The sequence below is a fragment of the Phaethon lepturus genome, unplaced genomic scaffold (assembly GCF_000687285.1).
Source record: "Phaethon lepturus isolate BGI_N335 unplaced genomic scaffold, ASM68728v1 scaffold39734, whole genome shotgun sequence".
NCBI classification, from domain to species: domain Eukaryota; kingdom Metazoa; phylum Chordata; class Aves; order Phaethontiformes; family Phaethontidae; genus Phaethon; species Phaethon lepturus.
This window is the reverse complement of record NW_010536226.1, coordinates 2,139-14,868: the sequence shown is the minus strand read 5'-3', so window position 1 is coordinate 14,868 and position 12,730 is coordinate 2,139. Positions and strand designations below refer to the sequence as shown.

General features: G+C 47.5%; 1 protein-coding gene across 1 annotated transcript; it reads right to left on the bottom strand.

The window, feature by feature from the left end:
* Positions 1 to 5,710: 5,710 nt before the first annotated feature.
* Positions 5,711 to 12,087, bottom strand: PLEKHO2 (pleckstrin homology domain containing, family O member 2). Its single transcript, XM_010286109.1, has 3 exons — positions 11,986 to 12,087; positions 9,421 to 9,519; positions 5,711 to 6,949 (listed from the first exon to the last, which is right to left on the bottom strand). The coding sequence occupies exons 2-3, from the start codon at positions 9,463 to 9,465 to the stop codon at positions 5,711 to 5,713; spliced, it is 1,284 nt and encodes a 427-aa protein (XP_010284411.1). The 5' UTR covers positions 9,466 to 9,519; positions 11,986 to 12,087.
* Positions 12,088 to 12,730: the final 643 nt, after the last annotated feature.

Here is a 12,730-nt window from a genome sequence, read left to right as displayed (position 1 = left end):
GGAGAGGAGCTGGGGAGAGCAGGCCAGGCTGAGGAGATGTGAGCAGGGTCTGCAGGGGTTTTCTAGGGCAGCACGTTTGTCATCCCACAGCTCCCCAGTGAGAGGGAAAACAGGGTTAAGGACCTGAATAGCCTGTGGGGTTTATTAGCCGCTGAGTCTGGTTGCTGAGGCTTCTGCCAGTGTGCTGCAGAAACCGTATGGCTGGGAAGGACCTCAGGCAACAGTTTCATCCACCTTTCTGTGCAGAGGAGTGTGAGATATACCCACCTTCCCTGCATCTCTCTCTTAAGAAATCTCAACGATGGAGCTCTTCCTGTGGATCCCATTCTGGGATACATCCACCCTGGAAGACTTTTCTAAATAGAAGTCTTCAATCTTTTTTGCTGCAAATTAAGCCAACTTTGGTTTTTTCCCTTTACTCAATCTTGATAAAGCCGTTGACAGCCATCCCTCCTGTAATAACTTCTTACAAATGGGATCTTGCAATATTCCACAGAAGTTTGGGGTTTTTTCCCTATAGGTGTGAGTACACATACTTTACATATAATCTTTAATAAAGGTGCACTAAGGTAGGATTTCTTCACCATTTCCTCACACTTTATGGTTTCCAACCTCTGAACTGACAACACGAGATCACTCAGGCAGAGGGGACTGATACTGCACAGCAGGAGATGCAAGGGCTAAGCCTCCAGCTGCTCTCTGAGGTGAAGCTGGTGGGACCGGGTCTCTGATACCCCGGAGGAGATGGAAAATACATGGCTTAAAGTATCTCGCATTGACCTCAGGACAGCAGGATTGCTTCTGAGAATGAAACCGATAACGCTTTGTAACATCACATGAGCGGTTGTCACAGGAATGTTGTGGGTTGCTTAGCTCTGAGGTAAGGCGCTAGAACAAGGTGACAAACACAAGTTTCCTGGAATAAATAAAGCACTAGCTTTCTGAAGTATGTGAACTTGCATTGCATAACAAAACAGGGATGTCCATTCCCTAACACAGTGGATATCTTCTGTCCCTGCAAATTTTCTAACTTTTAAGCTGGAAAGGGGAAATCTTGGAGAGTTTCACTGTTGATGACTCATATTTAAGATAAAACACACATTTTTTAATAGCAAGAATCATTAGTCATCAGGGTAAACTAGCCAATGCTGTAGTAAATCCTTTGGCACCCTGGGACTGGAAAAGCTTTCTGCTCTTTTTCAGTTGCAAATTATTGACTTCTGTGGGATCACTAGATGGAACTTAGGACCTGAATTTTCTGTGAGATTACACAGTAACCGTCTCTTCTAACCAGTAACAATGACTAGCCAGTGAATTAAAAGCAGTCAGGCAAACCTGTCATATGCCAATACTATGCATGTTTGCATTTATGGGTTTTTTTAAATTGTTTCACATTGTGCTAGGCACTTCCCTTCCTTACCAACATCAGTTTAAGGCCAAAATGTGCTGTGTTGTCTGTTTTCTTAGGGCGAGAGGAAGAGAGTGCCTTTCTCTGTAGTGTATCTGTAGAAATCAACCCTGTGTCTTGGAGATTCCTTTGAGGAACAGCTGCCTTCCCAGCAAGGAGGTAGAGGGTTTGCTAAGTGTGTGTTTTTACCCAAATGAAGCCAAGCTTGTGCAATGGGATGGCGTGTATATTTGCATTCTTTTCCCTGCTTCCTTCTAACTTTTGAACCTACTGACCAGTTTCTGCCCAGTTTTTGCAGAAGGGAAGCAGTCACTATGATACCAGCTGCTTCTCTTCCTGTAGCTTACTGGCATCTGGGCAGAGGAACGAGGCTCTGGTGTTGCTCACCAGCAAGGGGACGACTTCTGAGTAAGCTCAACGTTTTGTAGACACCAGAGAGTCCATGTGAAGATGTTAAGAGCAGCCCAGCCAGCACTGCTGGAGACTGCACTTGGTGAGGTCTCCCGCGATGAGGATGCTTCCCGTTGCTTTCCAGAAGGAGCAGGAGCAGACCCTGGCCTTGGCCGTGCTTTCTGGCCAGGGCAGCCAAGCTGGCAGGGAGGGATGACTCGGGAACTGCACTGTGCGCAGCAGCAGCTCCAGCTCTGCGCCAGCCGCAGCCCCCAGCGCTTCTCCTTCCTCCGGGCTTGCGGTCAGCACAGCATCCCGCTCGCCCCAGCCCGTGCAACGCGCGCTCCTCCAGAGCAGAGCCTCACTGTGCCGCTCCTGGAGGCTCTTCTCTGCTCCTGTTTAGGACAAATGGCTCTTAAACAGCTGGTATTTAAAAGGGGGGTTTATTGCCAAATCTCAAAGCTCTTTACAAGCAGGAGACAAGTGCTGCCTTTCCACGGGCTGCAGCAGCTGCTTTTCAGATAGTCATCCACATTTGCTTGCTTGCAAACTCACTTCCTTCCTTTCACAGACATGTAACCTGGTGGCACAGCCCAAAACACAGACTCACACCCCGGCACTCTATGCCCAGAGGGTTTTCAGGCGCAAAAAACCCCATCCTTAGTGCAGCCAGAAATTAGATGTAAGTTTAAATCTAAGTTTAAAGGGAGATTAAAAGAAAAGTGCATGGTGGCAGGATGTATGCTGACGATGGGTGTTGCTGTGTGGGGTCAGAGTAGACCAGGATCGTGGCTGGGACTCTGACCAGCACTGCCATTTTCGGAGGAGCACGTAAAAGCACCCCAAAAGGCAGCCGCAGGACGGCCCACTCTCCAGCCCTAGGCAGGGCCTGGCTCGTGACCAGAATGAGAAGAACACGTGGGAAAACGGCAGAGGGAACATGATGTGTTCTTTCCTGCAAAGTCCATGTGAATTGGGCTTATGGGCTAGACATTTTAGGATGAAACTGCTAACCCTATTAGAAAAAATAGTTAAAAACAAAGAGTCTCTAACATAGCGTTTTCAGCAGTAGAGTTACTGGGTGCTATGGAGATTCCACTTAAGTTACACCTATTTACAAGACATAATACAAATCTAGTAAGTTCTGTTAGTACAGCAAATACAGTAATTAGCTGTAGCTTGTAACGTGATTTAACTTGCCCATTTCTTAACAGGTATAGGTGGCTTTTTCTGTTAAGATTTCTACTGATGGGTATTCAGTAAAATGTCAGACATTTATTCATTAGAATATTCAGTATAATATAAAAATATACAGTAAATATAAGTACATCCTGTAGGTTTGGCTGTAACAGGTAGGGATGTCTGGGTATTTTCATCAGCACTTTGCCAGATGGGTATCCACACAACACACTGCCACAAGAAAACACCTGTGAGAGCAAAAGCATTTGTATATAAATTAGGGGACTGAGCTATCCCATAAGCTGTTTCCATGCTCCTGGGTTTTCAGTTCCAGGCTTTGATTTGCCCATCCTGGAGCTCAAGACTGGCTTCAGCTTTGGGATACGAACCTGTACCCAGAGTTTGCCCTGGTTTGTGTATATTCCTGTTAGCGTGAACTGTTTTTTTCACCATCTAATTTATCTCTTGTTATAGAACTGCATCTTGCAAAAGCCTGCCTGCTCTCTGAAGCTGATGTCCCTCGACTTCCAGTGCGCACCAGGTTCTGACAGCTCACATTCATACCACACAGTGTTCGGTAAACAAAAGTGCACATGCAGAAAAATACATTTAGATAGCAGATAGGCACTGAATATTGTCTGTTTGTTATTAGCCCTTGTCCTAAGTATGTCTGGAAAGGCAAGTAAAACCCATGGTTCACATTGAATCTACAGCAGCAAATGACACAGATCCAGAGTTTGCTCCAGGCTGTGTGCCTGGGGTCGGGCTTAGGAAGTAGGAATCTTTTTGTCTCAAAGCAAAGCTTTTTGGCACCCGAGCCCTGAGTAAACACTCAGACTGTGTAGAACTTTCCACAAGAGAGTAACAAGTGAATTCACATGCGATGTCTATGGCTGTCTTGAGAGGGGGACAGACCACTGAAACCAAGGCTGGTTTAATCAAAAGAGGCATCAGTTCTAGTCACTACCTGTCTCACTGGCTCAGGGTGGTGAAAAACAGGATACTTGGAAGCCCAAAGCCAGCATTTTTGTGCTTAGACCTGAAGTACCCACTGCCTGGCCTAAGAGGCTCAGATGAGGCTTTACTGGGCTGCTGCTATCGGGGCGTGTTTGCAGCCCATTGCAGCCTTGTGGAACCTGGGAAATTATAATAAAGAACAGAAGAAATAGAAATGGGTGAGCTAAGAGTGCAGTGCTGGAAAACAAGAGAAAAAAAGTTTAGGTCGCGTGTCACTCCTTAACACCAGACTGGGAAGATCACCCTTGTCCGTGCTTCTGGCTCAAGCAAAGGAGAAGCCCTTTGAGAAGTCGTACGATTCTCCTCAGAGCAACTACAGAAAACGGAAGGAGACCCAGCTCGGGTATGGGGCTATACAGCAGCGGTGCAGAGACATGATTTTATCACAGCTGTAAGCACTGAAGACCACAGGAGCTGTGGCTGCTTTCAGCAGGTGAGCAGGGGAGCTGTGGGAGTTGTGCCAGAGCCTTCTGCAATGCCTTCCTCAGACCCTTCCGTAGCAATGCATTTTTATTTTAATATACTTAAGCCACTGGGACCAGCCCCAAAGTTGTGCGTGGAAAATGCCTTTCCCTCCACGTACTCAAACTGCGGATGTCTGTGCCAAACCACGGCTCTCAGGCTAGCCAGGACGCAGGCAGGTGGAGACCTGTTAAATAGGAAGAGGGATCTCATCCCGCTGCCTCATGTGCATGCTCCCGTCAGCTGGCATCCCAAGACAACACAGAGAGCGGCCTACAGCTAAGGGAACACGCATCCCGCAAGCTTCTTAATGACAGCTCTCCTGGGAAGCTGCTGGGGATCTCCTGGACACAGGTTCTCCAAAGGTCTGGCTAATTGTTCCCACTGATGATGAGAGGATTCAGTTACCAGATAGGTATCGTCCTCAACCATCAACGTGTTGTGCTGCTAGAGGCCAACTGTAACCTGCTCTTTGCCTCAATTTCCCTATTAATGAAACAGGAACAATTAATACTTGCCTGGCAATGATGTACTTGCGTTCACTTACGCAGGGCTCCGCACGCCTAGAGCTCTGCACAGCCAGACTCAGAAGAGAGCCTTCACACAGCTGCTCCAGATCCGAGGACACTACTTGTAGTCAGGAGTTGGCCAGTTTTGTTTGCCTCTGTGTGAGGTCACTTTTTAACTGTGGATGTGGTTTTATGAGTATCTCTGGAGAAGATTAAACCAATTATCTTTACATTCCTAGATGTCACTGGGCCAGGTGGTCTGGGAAACCTTGCCAGCAAGTGAACAAACACTGACTACATTTATCCTTAAATGATTTAACTGGGAAAACCAGGTAGGTGCCAGTGCAATCTGGTATCTGCTAGTCTGTAAATACAGATAGACAGGGGCTTTTGCTAGAATAGCCATTCTGCTCCTTTCAAAAATCTGGCTTGGTTTGATTACCAGTAATTTTTAAGGCCTGATCCATTGAAAGGACTTTGGACCGAGTCCTTACAGAGCATTCACATTTTCAAAACCACTCAACATCCTGTAACCTTCTGCTGTGCTAAGAGGATTAGAACCAGACTGGTATGTACAGCATGAAGAAAGAGAGAAAGACGTTATAACTGAAAGCTCAATTCTGTCCCATGAACATGGTGTGTGCACAGCAAAACACCTTTTAAACACTGGCCTAGCAATGGTACAAATCATAAATGGCAAATGTTTAGCTTTGATTCTGAGAAAGAAGTCTCTTTGAAGAGGATGTCAGGGAGCACTTCTCCTATAAAGAGTCACTAGATCCTTTTGCTTTTCTTTCTGTTTCTGTGTTGCTTCTTTTTTCAGTTCTCCAAGACCTTTAATTTCTTGCAAAACTTGTGTAGCTTGCCGAAGTTGTTCTACTGCCTCATTGAGCAATGTCTCTGCCATCACGGGGGGACCATTCCCCTCCTGAGCCTGTTCCAAACCTTCACGTAAAACCTTCTGCAGAAGTTTTTCTGCCTTTTCCCTTTCATTAGCAACTTTCTCCTCCATTTTAGCTAAGCAGTGATGGGAATCCTTGGGGAAACCTTGCACTGGAAGTGCTCTCTGTGTATTTTTGGAATCAGACAGCAAGTCTCCCAAAGAAGAACTGCGAAGTTTGAGACCCGAAATGCTTTCTGCAGACACTTTCTTCTCAGTAGTTGCTTTTACACTCTCGTGGCACGTTTCTGTAGCTAAGGAAGTCTCTGTCTCTTCTGCTGAAGTTTGCTGTTCCTTCTCAGCAGAGGTTCTCCCATTTCCTTCTTCAGCTTCCGCTGTTGGGGATGTGCACTCTGTTACCTCGCTCTCTGTGATCCCATTCACCGGGGGCTTGGAGCTGCCAGACTCCAGGCCTTCCCAAACCCCAGCTTCCAGGTCACCATGGCTGGAGTTCATTGTGGCTAGCATTTTTTCTGTCAGAACCTTAGGAGGAACAGGAGGCTTTGTAACATCTGCAGCAGCAATCTCAGCAAGGTTGTCTTTGCTACTATCTCCTGATGATTTCAAGTCTTCCGTGTTTTTAGGCTGATGGACTGGTTGGTCCCAAGCGACTTTTAGCTTATCTGGCACGCTCTTAGGAAGAGGAATTGGAGCTTTTGCTATGCCCCTGTTGCTGACCTCAATGAGGTTCTCTCTGTTCTCCTCACTTGGTGCCTGCGATCCTTCCACGTTCTCCTCTGGTCTTACAGAGTCCTCTTCCTTGGCATTTACATTGTCCCTTGATGTTATGCCTTCCTTAAGCTTCTTATCTGGAGGCAATGGAGGAGACAAAGGCTTTTTATGTTCCTCATCAGGAACATTGTTCTCTGCATCTTGGTTTTCTTTTGTGCCGGTGGGTTTTGTAGGTGGCAAAGGTGGCTTTGGAGTTTCTTTCTGAGGTGGCACATTGTCACTTTCACTGATAGTAGAATCAAGGTTTGGTGGCCCGTTGTCTACTATATCCAGATCTAGTCGCAGGATACCATCTGATGTAGACTTGGCAGCCTGAAATACAAGAGAGAACTTTTTCAATATCTATCCCATCATCTTTGCTCCATCCTTTAACTTGAAGTTAAAGCGCAAGACCCTCACAACCAGCCTGGCAAGCGAGGGGTTGCTGCTTCACACATTCACCCTGCTTATACTTACATATGTCGAAATGTCAAGAAGAATCTGACTGATAACAAAACCAGTGCTTTTAAGAGCATCTTTGTCTATACCTCAAGAGCAATCTATGGAGCTTGTGCTTCTCCCATGCAGTATCACCCTGTGCTACCCTCTAACAGCAGTAGCCAGCTCTACCAGCGTTATCTGATAAGTGAAACCCAATGTGATCTGCTACGCTAAAATTTAATGGGCTGTGATAATCACCAGTGACAAACATTTCACCCAGCAAAGAAGAAAGTTGGGTCAAGTCACATACATGGCAGCAAATCTTGAATGCATCGAGGGAAGCACTTCCATCCCCCTGCATAAGCCCTGCTTTTTCCCCAGATCAACACATTCTGTGAACGTCATGAGAGTCTTTGCTGCTGAGTTATTTTCTGCTTGTTAGTAGAGCAGCTTGCATGAGAATATCAAAACCAATAACCATAAGCAGTCAAGAATTAGGACAAAAGCACAGAACTTATCTTACTACTTCCTTTGAGAAGAAGGTCTCAGAGCCTGTTAAACAATAACCTTATTTCTTGGTTTTGCTGTCGGTGCTAAGCAGTCAGCTCTACCGTATTTTAATTCTTTATCCTGTGATAGCTGGATCCCTCTATGCCCTTCATTTACAGCGTGCCTACCCAAAGCATGCCTGCCCTCTGCTTTTGGGACTGTCATATTTTTACTTAAATATATACAACAAGTTGATCTTTAGATTGCTTGGACAGGGATACTGTTGTAATACCATTGTCTTCTGCTTGCTTCCTCCAACCTGATGTCATCCCTGTCTTACCAGGGCCAAGCCTCAGCTGGTTAGACCTCCTTCAAACCACAGGCTATGTGCAAACCACTCTCGTAGAGGGGTTTCCTAAAAAGGATGGACTTAGTAAAGACATTGCAGCATGCAAGCTCAGTGCCCCAGAGGGAGAAATGCGGTGACAGTTCCTATGTGAGAGAACCCAAAGCCACACGAAGGCAGAGCTGCAGCCAGGGCCAGACTCCTGCAGTGCAGAGCGTTTAGTTCAAGTCTCTCTTTTCCTTTCCAGCCCATCAGAAAGACAGAGGCAAGCTGCATCCTGGCAGCTTGGCCCTGACCCGTCCTCACCTGGCCTGCTTTGACACTGAAAATCACCGTTCATCTCATTTCCTTCACAATACTGCAGCCAGCAGCCGTGATACACATCTTTCTGCGGGCTTTATCCCCGCCCTTTCCCCTCATCCCTGCTTCTGAATTTGTAAGCCAGTTTCCCCTGAATTTGGCTGACGGTGAGAGGCCTTACGGATATTAATGTTGGAGGTATCTCATGAAAATAGTGAGCTGAGTAGGGGAGAGAGATCCTTTTAGTGCCTAGGGAAGGGCTTTCTACCTTACCAAACCCGTATTAGGCAACAGAGAATCCACACTTCATTGCTGCTGTGACTTTTGTCATGTTTTCTTCTGCGGTTTTCTGGAGGAGTGGATGGGAATCTATGATTCATTCCCATGGATTTCTCTAGAAGAGACACTCTCCCTCCATTTCTATGCAAAGTAAAAAGTCTCAGGGCATCTCATTTTCTGCACGAGGGTCATCGGAGTGCTGTGCAGACACATAAGTCAGAGTCTTGGGAGTTTGAAGAAAGAAGGTTTGATTTAAAAACCTTCCTTGGTTGAGATTAATGTTCTGCTAAAATATCAATCTGTCTGTGGAAACTTTTACATAAATCACAGGAATCAAACATTAGTAAGAACCTCTCCCATGGAAATGAACTGCAGGTTTATTTTGTGCTGGTTTTTCATTCTTTTTTTTTTTAAGTGACAGATCCAGAAAATCAGTTAAAGAGTAGACAGGCTAGTCCATAAAACTGCCTGGGAGAATAATGTATTCTGTTTCAGACCTGAGGAAGTGCTTGTAAGCTTGAAAGCTTGTCTGCTTTTTCCAGTTAGCTTAATAAAAAATACAGCTTCTCCCCGCAGACCATGCAGTTCTTCTACCTTTAGACCACTGTGGCTACAAAATCATCACTTCTTAGAAAATAAATATAGGAGCTTTGGTCTCTTCTGATTAAAGTGAAACTATAATAGCTCTCACCAGACGGTGAAGCAGCTCGTGAGTTACGGAAAGCTAAATATGTCGTAACGTGTTGCAGCAACTACAGATCTATGGGAACCTGGAGCTTCGTCAGAGAGGTGCTGGCGCAGTCTTTCCTGGAGGAAGCTGTTTGCTTTGTCAGCTTTCTCTGGGCTCTCTGTACCCAGGGTTTTCTCTGGAGTTTTGTACCTCGGTGGAAGGAAGAGCTCTTGGTGATCCCAGCTGGGGAGATGGCTCACCCCAGGGGAGTGCTCTTACCTCCTTGAGGTGACTTCTCGTGGGTGGCCTGCGTCCGTGGGTCATTTTCACTCTGTCCCGAGTTACGTGGTCCAAGGAAAGACTCTCATCTACTTTCACCTTTAAAAGGGGGAAGAGGAGGGAAAGAAAAAAGGAAGAGAGGCATTAATTTCTGAAGATACATGTATAAAGTTCTCAGTGTCACACATGAAGGGATGCAGCATTTGGATCCAGGAGGGTTTTGAAGATTTCACCAGTACAGTCTTTGCCACAGACCTTAGTTACAGCCTGCCTGCAAAGCCCTGCATGTACGCGATGGATATTTAAGGTGTTTAAATACACTCCAAAGCAAAGCGTGCAACCTTCAGAGCCTTGCGATCGCTAACCTCCCCTCTACCTAAAGGACCGGGAAGGAAGGACACAAGGCGGCTTTGTTGTCCTCGCTGCAGCCCGGGCTTGGACTGGCTCCTGCGTGTGGCAGAGCACAGCGCCGAAATTGCTGTTGCCATCTTAGAGGTGAAAGCTCATTAATAACCGTGACCTGACTGTGAACTGTATCAGCAGCGCTTCGTTACAGACCTTCCCTTCTACAGCTCTAATGACTGCAGGATGCTGAAAAGAAGGTGTGAGCAGTGACCTGGATTAATTGCAACTCCAGCTGAATTAACAAATTGATTTCCTGGAATCAGATGAGAAATCCATGGCCTCCCACACGTGGGGAGGGAGGTCCCAGCCCCCTCGCAGGTATTTCTCTGTGCTGGCTCTGTCACTGCCCACCCACCCACGCTGCGATGGCTGGAGTCTGCTCCATGCAGACCGGGGATGGTGAAACATCAGTGTGTCCTTGGTTTGCTGGCCACGAGAATGTACAACAGGAAAGCTGGTGGGGGACAAATAGGGATTTAAAAGGAAAAAATGGGTCCCAATCCCTGCCTGATATGGCAGAGTGGTTTTATAGCTCCTTCAGCAGAGGACAGCTAATCCAAGCCAGCTGAGGGCTTGACCTGTTAGTTTGTGCCTGGCCTGTGCAGAAACACTTTAAATCTGAGGTCTGATCCTTACTGGAATGGAGAATTAGAGGCTGGTGCCCTCTGAGAACCCGGGTCCTCATAAGGATAACCCCAGGCCACGGGGCAGGGAGGTGACCCGAGACCCCACCTTGCTGTGCTGCGGAGGGGGTGTGCAGCGTTCGGAGAGCGCGGAGCCACGTGCCGTGCCCCGCCAGGCAGCTCTGAGCCGGCGCGGGGTCTCTCCAGCGAGGGCTGAGCAGCAGTGCACCGCAGGATGTCACATCTCCCACCCACCGCAACGTGAGAGCAGACCTGGCTGCTCAGCTCTCTGCTGCTGGGTTTTACCCTCCCAGGCTGCTGCTGGTCCCAGCTGGTCCCTTTAATTCCACATGCCACTTCCCGCTTGGTCCAAGGGCCGGAGGAACCGCTACACCCCGCTACCAGCAAAACCCTGACACCGAGTGCCATTTGCCTTGGCAAAAAAGGAGCATGTTCCAGCCTGTCCTCCTGCTTTTGTCCTCTGCTCGGTAAAAGCAAAGCCCAAGCCCTCAGAGTTTGCATCTCTAGCACCATATCTGCAGTGCTCTTGGCCCTTTTCTCAAAACTTCTACTCATTGCTTTGGTTTCCTTTGCTGAACAGATCTTGCCGATTGCTTCGTCCCCTCGTTACCCTGCCCATTTCTTCTGGTGTCATTCCCATGATGGTGGTTTTGTGCACTTCCTTTCAGTTACTGAAACAACTGCAGAATAGATACTGGTTCTTTGGTTTAGTTCAGGGCTGATTATAAGCTAACAGGGAGCAGGGCAAGGTTAGTCAGGCTCTAGGATGTGCAGTTTTCATCCTTGGATAATTTGGGAGTGCAGGTGTGCTGGGGCCAGCTCAGAGGCGGGCAGGTGTGGCTGGGGCCATGGAGTAACTTTCCACCAGACTTCTCTCCAGACTGCAGGCGGAATAGCTGGTAGACTGAGTCACTTCAGATTTTTTCCAGTCTTGAAGACCAGGCTATGTCCTAACCGAATACCTCCATTTCCAGGCTGCTTGCTGCTGAGGATCGCGGCAGCGCGGGGAAAGACGGGTCTCTCCACGCTGCAGCCCCGGCTCTACACAACTCGGCGCCGCAGCTGCTTCTCTGCACCAGCCGCTTCCGTCGGGAGAGAGGAACATCCCTGCATTCGCTGATCCCAAACCCACCGCAGCCACCAGACCATCTCCCCCCGACTCCGGTGGGCTCCGGCGTCCCGGGGTGAGACGTTAGCTCTCAGCAGCACAGACCAAGCTCCAGCACACCGCCTGCTCTCCTGCTGCCCCTGCCTCCCTGCAAGACGTACGAGGATGCAAACACCTCTCTAGGTGTTCGACCTTCTCAGGCTGGGAACTAAAGTGGCTAAAAGCTCCCAGCCTGTGGGGATGCAATCTGGTTTGCCTTGAAGACCATCTTTCTCTTTCCTTCAACCATGGCTGGCATGCAGAAAGGACAGGGAGCAACGGGGGTCGGGCGCGTTCTGCTTTTAGCTAAAAAAGCAGTGGATGAGCACTGACACAGAAATACAGGACTTTGAAAACTGTTCCTCTTACCTCATCAAATACTTTGTTTTTGCCTCTATTGATCCCTTCATTAAGAGCTTTTATCCACGATTCCTTTTCTTCCAAAGTTGAAGCTTGAAATTTGATATCGTGAACCTGCAAGAGCAGAGAGACAATTTTTGCCTAAGCATTCCTTGTCAGAACAGAGAGGTAGCTCTCTTCTCTCTGTGTGTCACTTCAGTTTCTCTGTAACATCCAGTTCCAGCCTGTGTTTAAACTACAGATTCCTTTGCGCTTTGGCAAGTACTTCGCTTCATAGCTCCCATGAACAGGATTTTGTTACACTGAACAGCTTTGTTGCTGTAGTTTTATTTTTGCAGCTAGCAACTAAAATAGTAAGAAAGTAAGAGTTTCTTCCTTCTGCAAAACGCTTGGAATAGCTCTTAAAGCAGCAGCGAGTTGTACAGCAAATGGTCACACTGTGTATAGAGAGTCAGACTGAAAGTCCAAGTCATTTTAATCTGGTTCAGATGCAATAAAGCACTTTATCTTCAACTTCCCCCCCCGGCTGCAAGCCGAGAGCAGTGGGAAGGCTGCGTGCAGCGGGCTCTGCCTGCTTCCCCGTTCCTGCAGCTCTGCAGAACAAGAACTGATACAGAAATCCGAGGCTCTGACCTTGGCTGCACTAACCCCGAATCAGCCGAGCACGGACATGATGAAGCATAAGGGCAACAGAAGTGAAAAAACTAACCATAGCTGCTTCTGTTTGCAAATGAAGAAATACAGCAGCGAACGC

Coding starts and splice junctions, on each gene's coding strand:
- PLEKHO2 (XM_010286109.1), bottom strand. CDS start 9,465: ATGACCCACGGACGCAGGCCACCCACGAGAAGTCACCTCAAGGAG. Junction 6,950..9,420: donor CGAGAAGTCACCTCAAGGAG/GTAAGAGCACTC, acceptor CTTGTATTTCAG/GCTGCCAAGTCTACATCAGA.